Below are 12,957 nucleotides of genomic sequence, written 5' to 3'. Positions count from 1 at the left end.
ATACGATTCATTTTTTTTAGTCATACATGACAGCAGAATGTAATTTGACATATAATACATACATGGAATGTACATACATCAATCATAATGTCTATTCTATTCTGCTGCCCTTCCTATCCCCCCTACTCCTCCCCTCCTCTCCCATCCTTTCTCTCAATTTTTATATTCCCACCTTCCTCTCTTATAAGATTGGTATGATCCAAAGGTTCCATGAAATATTTTTAAAATACATAAAACATGTATTTTTCCATTCTTTGTCAGCTAGATTTTCATACTTCATCTAAACAAGTTTCTACTACATAGGTCCCTATAAGTAATTCCTATACCATGTGTTTAAGACTGTATTGTTATTTGTACTTTAGTATTTATCAGAAAAAGAGTAGATTTCACTGAAAACTTCTTTAAGAGAACAATGACTAAAATGGATTGGGAAAAAGAGGTGCTGAAAGTCATTTGTAATGAAAATAAGCCCAAAGGTGTAGTGCTGAGGGTGGGAGGGAAGACCTTTTAAAAGCACCCACAAAAGCAAATGAAAGGCAACGACAGAGTTTCTCCACAGATATTAATCAGATGCTGCAATTTCAGTTTTCAGCAACAGAGCCACTTTCCCAACTGCCCCCGCTCCCTCAAACAGATCACCAGGCTGTTGCAGAGAATAAAGAGCTTTGTCCAAGTATCACAACTAGTAAATGGCAGAACCTGGACAGAACCCAGTCTTTTGAGTCCTGGGTCTTTGCTCTGTTCAAGACTCCAGGATCCTAGGTTTGGGGCATATGTGGTTTCTTACAGTTCTTCAAGGGAAACTTGAAACTTGCCTGTGAAAAGGAATTCAAAGATGCATGTCAGGAGACTTTTTAGTCTCTGAAAAGACTTCTAGTGTCTAGAAAGCCCCAGACAGTGGGCACTAGTGAGCTGTGTCACAAAGCCAGTCACATTTCCTTTGAAAACATGAATTACTATGCTCTGTGGTATTTCAACTGAAGGGTGAATAGTTCTAAATCGGCGTTATCATATTAATATGGTAAAGGACTGCGGACCTGGATCCAGCAAAACATCAGGCACATAAAATACACTGGATTAAAGAAAATTTGTAAACAAGATGTTGGGATTAATATTATTATTTCTGTCCTAAGATGTTGCAACAATTATAACTGTGTGCACGCACACACACACGCAACTAGAAAATCCAAACCAGAGATTTTTAAGATTTCAGTCAACAACAACAAAAACCTTAAGCTTGGATATATTCTTAAATGTGGAACAAAGGACTAAAAATACAAATGGTATTTAGCAATGCAGAGAGGATAGAAATAGCAGGTAAGCATACATAAATCAAGGGAAATGAAAGCTGTTGTTAGGCTTTTAATCGTCTTTGCATTGTAGGATTCACTTTAGTATGGTCAAAGCAACTGTGCAACTCCCACTAGCTAAAAATTTTCTCTTTAGCTAGATTCAGAGTATCCTTGGGTCTAATGAGAGCTCTTCCAAGTACTTATGTTCCCATTAATGATGCTATTAAGATAAAACACCACCTATTTCCTATGTGTACATCCATATTTTCAGCAGCTACCCCAAATCAAAACTGCCCAGTCTTCACCAGAACCACAAACATTGCTTTGGAATAATAGGATTCACAATCAATCTTTTACATTCTTAATGAGTAATGTTCTCCGAGGTCATTAAATCAAATGTATGCAGTTTTATCAAATTTGCTATTTTTTTAAAGATCCACTTATAGTTCATCTCCCCAGTGTGAACATTTTGGGGTAGCATAGGTTGTTGCTATAGCAAATTGATGCTACTCAGAACTGGGTATTCTAATTTTAATCTAGGCTCCTTCCATTTACCACAGTAGATGGTCAAGGGACAAGAGTGTATTTGGCCATGGACCACCATCCCACAGATGTGTGTCTGATTACATATGGCTGATCAACCCAATCAACTAACCTTTAGTACTGGCAAAGCAAAATGAGGCACAATCCCACCAATGGATATACCCTGAAAACGACCTGTATTCAGATGCAGTGACTGGGGACATAGTCTTCAGTCTCTCTTCATTGCATAATATTCAAGCCTCACAGGCACATTCAATGTGGCTTAAGTGCATGGCAACTCAAAAGGGAGCTGGTTATTTTGGTGTAATAGAAAGAGTACATATAATACTTCTGACAAAGCCCTGCACTCTTGGGTTCAAATTTCAACTCTGCAACTGGCTCACTCTCTGAACCTCAATTTCCTCGATGGGAAAAACAGGAGTGAAAACTCCTCCTCTAGAAGTCATGGTAAACAAAATGCCCAGTGCCTGGCAAAAAAAAAAAAAAAAAAAAAAAAAAAAAAAGCAGGCTTTTTTCTAATGACCTCTCTGCTCAGAATACATCTTTGCTTATTCTACACTCTTGAGTCAAAATCTACTTTTATAAAACTCCTTAATTAGCCTAACCAAGTACATCCAAGTGTGACCCTACTCCTGTCTAATTTATTAAATGTCTCCATGTACATGACTCTGATGATGTTTAATATCCCAAATGTAATCTTGCTACTCAAAGTGTGGTCCTTAGACCAGCAGTCTCATATTACCCGGAAGTCTGTTTGAAAGGCAGATTTTCAGGCCCATCCCAGACTCTACTGAATCAGAATTCATGAGATTCCCAAGTGGTATCTTTATAACTTAAAATTTGAGAAACATGGGCTGGGGATGTGGCTCAAGCGGTAGCGCGCTCGCCTGGCATGCGTGCGGCCCGGGTTCGATCCTCAGCACCACATACAAACAAAGATGTTGTGCCCGCCGATAACTAAAAAAATAAATAAATATTTAAAAAAAAAAAAAAAAAAAATTTGAGAAACATTTCTTTATGACACACGTACCCTCAATGAATCCCAGCCTACTGACCAACTAAGGAATCCACTGCAGAGCTTCTCCTCTGGTGGTGCACTATAAATCTGTATTCAGGCAGAAAGCAACTATTGACTACAACATTTTCATCAGGACAATATGATTAAAAACTTCTTACTTTGTGTCTTTTTAGTTTTTTTTTAAAGAAACACACTAAGTACAGTAGCTCCAAAGTAGTATTTAAATTTTCTATATTAATGCAATTTTGTTGTATATAATATTTGCTTTGAAGATAATAAGTAGTATGTGCATTCTGATTATATGTAAACAAATAAGTTTAGAAAGATATTTTTAATGCAGTAATTTCTGGCTTCCAGGATCCAACACATCATAGTCTGATAGTAAAAAAAAAAAAAAAAAAAAAAACTCCTGCAAACAATGTTTTCAACACAGACTGATTACCAAGTTCTATGGCATATTTTTGTTTCTAATGTACACTGGGATTCTCTGCCTTTCCCCCTTACATTACCTTTCTAAAACTATATCTTGGTTTTTTTTTTCCCCCAGATAGTTATAAAAGGGAACTTGAAAGTAAAACTGACCACCCAAATTCCTAAAATGAATCACCAAATGCTGGATGAGGGAGACTGGTAACTTAGTGTATCAGGAAACAAAACCAGCTTGAGTGAGTCATCTCTGTGATCAAAGATAACAGAGCCACAGCCAGGGCTTGTTGCAAACAAATGGCCACAGCAATCACACGTCAGAATCTCATGTTTAATGGTTTCTCACATTAAACTGCGTAAGTCAGCTCTGTGAAACCGGAAGTGGAACCCAGAGCACCACATAAATAATAAACACACTCTCTTGAGTTTGGTGTTCTTATCCTTCTGCTCCAAGTCTATTTCAATTTTCAGTGGATACAATAAAATGAAGTTGCCGTTTTGTCAAGAAGTAAGCAGAAAGGTAAAAGTTAACCAGTACTATAGGCTTCCAGAGTGTTTCTCAAGAAAATGTGAATACTTTTTGAAGGCCTGCTTATTGTGGTGTTTAATCCAAAATGAAAACTGGGGCCACGGGCTCCAGAAGCAGGAAAGCCTGTTTCTGAATTCCATGCATATTCTATGTTCATGTTTCTTTTTCAGGCACTCCAAGCTTGAAGGAGATGAGTGGGAACTTGTACTACATGGCATTGCCATCAACAAGCCACCCCTGCATGCCCTAGCACATTCCTCCAAGTGAAGAGCCAGGTGTCCTGATGTCCTCTTGAACTGTTGAACAGGGGCTATATGCCAGGAGCAAGTCTGCACCATGCTGGGTGAGCTCAACACAGGGATAATGCAAACACCAGTCTATGTTTTTCAAAAGAGGTACCTTGTATCAGTACCACACACCCATTACCAGGCAGGTCTCCAAGGAAAACACTACTTACACAGTGGGTGCACCCATGAGAGAAGAATCTTCCGCTGAAACACTGGAGGGGAGTCTGGGGCAGGGGCAATAAGCCTCCTGCTCCTGTCTATACCAGATCCCTCCCAAGGTAAAAAATAAACTAATTAATTAACATCTCTTATTATATAATAATTTCTGAAATAAAAACAAACTAAAATATTCTCACAAAATTCCCATGACCACCCCCACTATTTCCACGTAGGATGATACCTCATAATGAAGGGAACAAAAGGTGCCATGCTGAGAGCAGAAGAGGTGCCATCCATCGGGGAGGGGTACAGTCTCTCCAGCACCAAAAGTAACAGGAACATGCTTGGGTGACGGTCCAATTGCCCCAGATCACTGGAAAAAAAAAAAAGTGGTTGTACACAAAACATCTGAACTTTAAGAATTGAGGCACTATCTTCAAACACTTTCTCATTAAGTAATTAATTCTGTATATGAAGTGAGACTCTTTTGAGTTTTCCTTTTTTTTTTTTTCACTTTTTTCTCCATTCATTTCATATCTTCCTAGTATTCATCAAAAGGGAAAAAACTCCAGGAAAAATCAGGGATTGGGCTTTTGCACATGATTTTCTTCTCAAATTCAGTCATTTGCTTAAGCAGAGTCTACTACTCTGAGTATGAAATGTGAAACTTTTGGTGTCCAAATATATTTAAGGCATGAACATACTAGGGCCAAAGTCTGTCTGCACAAACTACTAATATGAGGAAATATATCATAAACAGAAGAAAAACTCATTGATATAATTTTATTTTCCTATTACAGACTATTCACATATATTCACACGATATGCAAACACCCCTGGCAGAATACAATGGCACATGTTCTAATGTCCATACTAAAAATACCACTACCAGTGATAGGGTGTGGTTGAAAGGGCAACAATGAACTTCTCTGTCTGCCCTGATGAGACTGGAAGCCCTCTTTTTTGGGGGGGTCTGGGGGGTGGTACTAGGGGTTGAACTCAGGGGCACTGGACCACTGAGCCACATCCCCAGCCCTGTTTTGTATGTTATTTAAAGGCAGGGTCTCACTGAGTTGCTTAGCACCTCACTTTTGCTAAAGCTGGCTTTGAACTCGAAATCCTCCTGCCTCAGCCTCCTAAGCTGCTAGGATTATAGGCCTGTACCACCGCACCTGGCAGAAAATAACTCGTAACAGAAGAAATCATCATGGGCTTCTGAAAAACTAGTTTCTATGTAACACTGAAAGAGGATTCAATTTAACAAAATTTGACATTAAACATGGTTTTTAAAATATCAATCAAATATAAAAACAGGATTTTACATAACTTTTCAGGTACAAATCTACTATCGAGAGCCAGGCAACATGATACAATTATAAAAAAAATACCATTTTTTAAAAAACTGTCATTTATAAGGAAAAAGTTCATTAAAAATTATTGCCTAGGAGAAAAATCTTGATTAATTAAGTACTTCACCCCCTAATTTTACTTTGCCGCACCCTTTCATCTTTTTACCTGTCCACTGTACTGGCTACAGCTTCCAGCTGTTTGAGAAGGAAGGGATAGAGTTCTGGGAAACGAGAGAAAAACTCTCTGCCTGTCATTCTGTGGAGAAAGAAAAAAGATCAATTACCATCATGTATTTCCCCTGATCCATTCCCCTCACATACACTTTAAAGAACAATAACAAAGGTCATTTGTTGGTATGTGGTGTTTGGATATTTAATGCAAGTTAAAAATAAAACCTATAGCAACTTAAATTTAACAGAAATGATACATATAATTTTGACTTTGGACATGTCTGGATTTGTGGACTTCTAACTCCAAATTAAGATTACATTTATTTATTTATTTATTTGAGAGAGAGAGAGAATTTTTTAATATTCATTTTTCAGTTATCGGCGGACACATCTTTCTTTGTATGTGGTGTTGAGGATCGAACCCGGGCCGCACGCATGCCAGGTGAGCGTGCTACCACTTGAGCCACATCCCCAGCCCAGATTACATATATTTATGAAAATTTGATACTAAGTCTGTCAGGAAGAAATATTTAACATGTGAAAATGCCAAGTTTGAGCAATTGATTTGGACTATGTGTACAGTCAAAAATCTGATTGATGCTGACTCAGCTCTGGTGATAAGGGTAGGTTCTAGAACAAGGTTTCCCAACCTTGGTACCAATCATTTTGGACCAAATAACTCTATGTTTTGGTGGGCAGTGGGGGGCAATATCCTGTGCACTGCAGGATATTTATGTCCTGTGCCCTGCAGCCTCTGTGGTCTCTACCAAATAGATGCCAATAGTATGACACTCCTCCTTCCAATCATGACAATCAAAATATTTCCAGACATTGCCAAATGTAGTCAGTGAAATAAAATGGTCCCTGACTGAATGGCAATTATCAAGAATATAAGTAACAATACATGTTGGTGAAGATATAGAGAAAAAGGTACACTCATACATTGCTTGTGGCACTGCAAATTGGTGCAACCACTATGAAAAACAGTATGGAGATTCCTCAGAAAACTTATAGTGGAACCACCATTTGACCCAGTCATCCCACTCCTCAGCATATATCCAAAAGACTTAAAATCAGCATACCATAGTGACACAGCCATATCAATGTTTACAGAAGCTCAATTTATAATAGCTAAGCTATGGAACCAACCTAGGTGTCCTTCAACAGATGAATGGATAAAGAAAATGTGTTATATATACACAATGGAATATTAGTCATAAAGAAGAATGAAATTATGGCATTTGCTGGTAAATGGATAGAAATGGATATTATCATGCTAAGTGAAATAAGCCAATTCACCCAAACCAAATGTCAAATGTTCTCTCTGATATATAGATGCTGGCTAACAGTATTCAAGATTTTTGTCCATTTTAAAAACAGGTTGCTTCTTTCCTTTCTTATATAGTCATAAATATGCACTGCATATACTTTCTCCTAGTTTGTAGTTTGCTAACTTATTTTCTTCCTAAAATCTTTTGATAAGCAGAGGTTTTTAGATATTTGGTAAAGATATTCTTTTCCTCCCTTTATGTCTCATGTTTTTCATGGCCTAAAAAATCTCTGCCTACTTCAAAGTAAAACATTTTTTGTTTTCTTCTAGAAGCTTTATGGTTTTAGCTTTTATGTTGAGGTCTACGATCCATCTAAAATTAACTTTTGTGTATAGGGTGACAGAGAAGTCAGGTTCTTTTTTTTTTTTCCCCCTGCACTGGTATATCATGTTTTTAAGGAGATGTTCCTCAAACAGGAGAGGTGTGCTGTTCTCATGGCTTAAAAGATTTAATATTATAAAGATGAAATTCTCCCCAAGTTGATTATAAAGACAATGCAATTCCAATAAAACAGTAATGGGTATGTGTGTGTGTGTGTGTGTGTGTGTGTATGTATGTGTGTGTGTGTGTGTGTGAGAGAGAGAGAGAGAGAGAGAGAGATCTAACAAAAGCAGATTCCAAAATTAATATAGACACACCAAGGGATAAGAATTAAGCAAAGATAATTTTAAAGAACAAGGTTAGAAGACTCACCAATCAGATAGCCAGAAATATTAGAAAAGTTTAGTAATTAGGACAGTGTGGGGGCAATTATTAAGCCAATAAAAAAGGATCAAGAGCACAAGGACAGACACACACACGAAAACTTGATTAACGGAAAAGCTGATACTGCAGATTATAGAAAAGTATGGTATGGTAATAGATTATCTAACAAAATTAAAATTGGATCCTGCCCTCTTACTATATATAAAATTAAATTCCATTGAATTGAAGACTCAAAAACAGCCATAAAGTAAAATAACAAATAATAAATAAAGTTTTTTCCCTATTTTGGAAATTTATGGCTCTGTCCTGATTATTCCTGGCCTGCTTCTTTTTTTCCAGTAAGGACATCCTGAGACAGCCTAGTTGGTACATCCTCTGCATACTCTAGCCACAGGGTGTCCAGAAGACTCAAACTTCATTCTGTTCAACCATCTGAATTCTCCCGAGGCTGAGTTCTGTATCATAAGATAATAACCACTTTTTTGAGTACGCTGCTGATTCATTCCTTGATCCTTTGGTGGCCCTTGTGGGATAAAGTGGAGTTTTATAAAAGTTTCTTGCCCCTCTTGTACCTGACCATTCCAGACAAAAAGCCTTGCAGTAGAGAATGATGGGGGAAAGGTGAAGCTATGAAGTGGGGCAGTTGATTCTCTGGAGGTAGAGGGAGAACAACTTTGACACCTGGGAGGAGAACATCCCTGACCCTAGAAGATACAACAGAAGGAAGAATGCCAATGTTCTGTGTCATTTGAAACTGCTACAGGAGAAAAAAAAATCAGTTTCCAAAAAGAGGAAAAGCAGAAAACAGACATCGTGGAAGAAAAATTTTAAACAGAAGCAGTAAAAAGAAGCATCCTCTATAAAGTCAACTGTGTCACACCATATAAATTCCTTGCTGGATTTAGAGTAGCAGGTACAGACGCAGACTGTAATGAGAAGAAAGTGTAGGGTTCTCATGCATATAACTCAGAACACAAAACAGAAACTCTGTAGCTGGCACTTATACCTATATTATGCAATCAGGAATAATAAATATCTCTTAATTTTTTTTAGTTGTAGTTGGACATAATACCTTTATATTATTTTATTTATTTATTTTTATGTGGTGCTAAGGATCAAACCCGAGCCTCACACGTGCTAGGCGAGCGCCTTAAAGCTGAGCCACAACCCTAGACCATAAATATCTTTAATAATTAAAAAAAAAAATAAGAAAGAAACTGCCCCTACAGCCTTCCTCACCTAGGAAAATGCTCTGCTATGTCTCTCCCAAACTGTTGTGACCACTTTAAATTCACCTGCTGGGTCTGTCATCCTCCATCTGCTCACAATTTGACTTCCTTTCCCCTTAACCTTACTGAAAAATCTATCAAAAACTGTACATAATGGCCCTGCCTCCAATGGCTGACCCTTCTATGCAAAACACCTGTCAAAAACTCCAGATGTCTTCCCCTTTTCTGAGGCCACCACTCAAGCACTGTCTGAGGGAGGTGAATGCCTCTCAGCTGGTGGTATAACAAAACAAGTTAGACATACCACTTACAAGCAGTATCTCCAAATCCAAAGACTAGAATTAATTACTTGGACTCACTTATAAACTCTAAAGTTTTTTGTTGTTAGAGCTTGTTGTTAGGTAATGTTGGAAGGATCCTGGAGAGCTCCAAAAAGTCCAAATGCTATCTTTTAAAGGGGCATCATGCGTGTCCTGGGATTGTATTTCTTTTTTGAAAGCAGGCATTAACTTGCCTCACTCCTCAAAATATGCATCTTAGGCGCAGTTGTAAAAGACTTTCAAATGTTTAAGGGAATGCCACCAGTTGATCATGTAGCCCTCCAATGATTGTGAAGATGACTTCAAAACAAGGCCATGCTGGTTATTCACAGAAGCTTCCTAAAGATATAAGTCACTCAATTTTTACACATACTACTATGAGAGTCCTCCAATTAAAAAACATGTTTTTTAAAAAATTAAAAAACAACATATTTGTCATCTGACTTCAACTGAAGTCTTCATTGTACCTCAGCTGAGGTCACTCAGGTTTGCTTCAAATCATGAACAGGGTTCTTATGGATGAAAAACTGTCCTTGACTTCCAATTTACAGGTTAAGACAAACCCTGTGCAATCAGTAATACATTTTAAGCTATCTGGATTAATGCCTTGGGCTAAGTGGAAAGGTCAATACAGAAAATTCAAGAGAAAACCAAAGACTCTGTTGGCTTATTAAATTTGTGCAACTGATTGGATCTGAGATGCCGGTGGGCATGGTTGATGTTATACTGAAAGTTATACTTATCCTGCTGCTTGGAGCCCTGTTGACAGTAACCTAAACTAAATGTTGTATGAGATAAAATGAATGGGCTTAGTCCCAATTTGTCAGTCAAATTAATCAAAAGAGCTGACAGCATGACGTACTCATGGGAAAATTCTGCAAAAATCAAGACAGTATAGAAATGAGGGATGGATAAAATTGAGAGAAAATTCTCCTTACTACACATCTTGAAAAGTAAGGCAATGGCTACTTATGTTTTGGACTCTATTCAAGGATGTTTATGTAATGAATAGCCTTAGGAGACAGAATATCTCCATCTGGAGCAAAGGGCAGACATGTATACTACCCATTATAAAAGATTTTGGTTCCTTAACGCTGAGATCCACTACTGTGATGCAACCTACTGAGCATACAGGTATTTTCTGTCTCTCTTCATACTTCCTGTGGTTACTGGAGTTCAGGACACTAACATAAAATTGCTGACCATATGGTTAGTAGAGGCTGCTAAGACAGCAACTTAATATTATGAAAGTTAAAATGAAGAAAATTAGTAATAAAAGCATTTTCCTACATTCCCTAAAAAACCTGCATTATATACGAACAAGTAATTGATGAAAAATAGTTCCTTTATAAAAGAATTCTGCCAGGTGCAGTGGCCCATTCCTATATTCCCAGCAACTAAGGCAGGATTTCAATTCCAAAGCCAGCCTGGACAACTTAGTGAGATTCTCAAAAAAAAAATGAAAAAGGTCTACAGAAGTAGATCAGTGGTAGAGCACCCAGTACTGGGAGGGTACGGGTAAAGGGGCATCCAGCTAATAAATGTTGAAAGAAAATACAATTATACAATCATCATTTTACAACACCTGATAAAAGAAAAAAAAAAAAACAAACTAATGAGTCTAGGCAGAGATTACTGATGGACACTAAAACTATTAAGTGAAAGAATTTTGTAAAAAGATCAAGATGACACAATCTGCAATAAATCCACTGATCAACCTCAGCATTACTAAAAATGCCATATGCATCTAAAGAGTTCATGAATTAGGAAGCACACATACTATCTATAAAATATTTTGGGTACAGTGGTGCACATCTGTAATCTAGCTGCTCCTGAGGCTGAGAAAGAAAGATCTACAAGTTCAAGGCCATCCTCAGCAATTTATTAAGACCCTGTCTCAAAATAAAAATTTTAAAAAGGCTGGGGATATAGTTTAGTGGTAGAATGCCTCTGAGTTCAAACCCCAGTACAGTGAAGAAAAGAAAAAAATTTTTTAAAGACTAAAAGCGATGTGTGGAAGTTGCTTTGGTTCCTCCTCAACCCAATAAATCAACTGTAAAAAGATATTTATAGAATAAAAGGGAAATTTTGAATATTAAGGAATTATTAACTTTGTTAGGCATGATCATAGGACGGTGGTATTTCTTCTTAAACTTCTTGATCACTCATTAATACATAATGAGCATATTTACAGGAAAAAAAATGACATGGATCTGCAATCTCCTTTATGGGAAGGTAAGAAACGGGGGAAATAAGATTGGCAAAATGTTGCTAACTGCTGAAGCCAAGTGATGAGTATGTAAGGGTCAATTATACTACTCTCTTCATTTTTACATATGTTGAAAATTCTCATAATAAAACTGTTTTTAATTAAAAATAAAAGTCAAGTCACAATTAAGGAGATAATTTATAATAAATGTATCTAAGAGTTACATAATCAATACCCAAAATATATAAAGAACTTTAGGGAATCAATAAGCAAAAGATGAACTCAATGTAAAGATGGACATACCTATCGAAATCACAACTCACAGAAGGATCTCTAAGTGCACTTGCCCAATAGAAACTCTTCATATACAACTAAAAAAGTCAGTGGACATGTCCTCTTGAGGAATCAATTATTAATGTCTAAGGGAATAAGCCACTTCTTAGTTGCCTGGTATCTCTTGATTGAGACAGAAAAATAAGCAATTGTACATGCGTAGATCATATGATTCTAGCATTTTAATTAAGAAAGTGTCCTGATAGGTAACTAGCTCTGTTGACCACAATACTGCCATGAAAAAGGGCTGCAGAACTACTATTGAAGATTGAAGTCATTAAAACAACTAAAACAACTAACTCAACTAAAACAGTTGAATTAAAGCTAACTGTCCCAAATAGTAAATTAGTTCATTCAGATACCTTATCAAATATTTACCAACTAGTTTATCTTGGAAGATATATATATATAAAGAAGGTATATTACTCAAAGGTAAACATTTGGTGGATATTTTAATTATTTTAGAAGCTAAGTATGATTTTGACTAAATTTTTTCAAAAGTACACAGTTGTATCTCAGTATTCATGGTGGGTAGGTTTATTTCAGGACCCCCACAGATCCCAAATGCATAGATGCCTTATATAAAATGGCATAGTATTTGCATATATCCCATGTACATCTTTCTGTATTCTTTAATTCATTTCTAGATGATTAATAATACCTCATACAATATAAATGTTATGTAAATAGTTGTTACACTGTATTGTTTAGGGGCTAATAGGAAGAAAAAGCCTGAACATGTTCAGCACAGATGCATTTTTCCCCAAAATATTTTCATTCCATCCTTGGTTGAATACATGAATGCAGAACTTGTATATACAGAGAACCGACTATATACTGTTAAAATCATTGTTACCATGCTAGATGGCATAGGACTTTCAAGAATTAACTAGGCACTTATCAGTGTTTAAGGAAAACCAAAATTATTTTCTAAAGTGAATTTTAACTTTACCTGAGCACTCTGAAAACATAGGAGGTGTTCTTCAAGACTACCATTCTTAGGTTCCTCCATCCTGTAAGAAAATGTTGACCCTATTTCTGGTTCGGCTCACTTGA

The 12,957-nt window shown here is 36.8% G+C and overlaps 1 protein-coding gene across 1 annotated transcript in view; it reads right to left on the bottom strand.

Annotated features, from left to right (window-relative positions):
- Thada (THADA armadillo repeat containing) overlaps positions 1 to 12,957 on the bottom strand; it is a 336,577-nt gene that overhangs the window by 175,937 nt on the left and 147,683 nt on the right. The window contains 2 exon segments of the mRNA XM_015479728.2: positions 4,496 to 4,627; positions 5,770 to 5,859. Of these exon segments, the coding sequence (XP_015335214.2) occupies positions 4,496 to 4,627; positions 5,770 to 5,859 (222 nt within the window).

The sequence above is a fragment of the Marmota marmota genome, unplaced genomic scaffold (assembly GCF_001458135.2).
Source record: "Marmota marmota marmota unplaced genomic scaffold, marMar, whole genome shotgun sequence".
Taxonomy (NCBI): Eukaryota; Metazoa; Chordata; class Mammalia; order Rodentia; family Sciuridae; genus Marmota; species Marmota marmota.
This window is presented reverse-complemented; position numbering and strand designations above follow the sequence as displayed.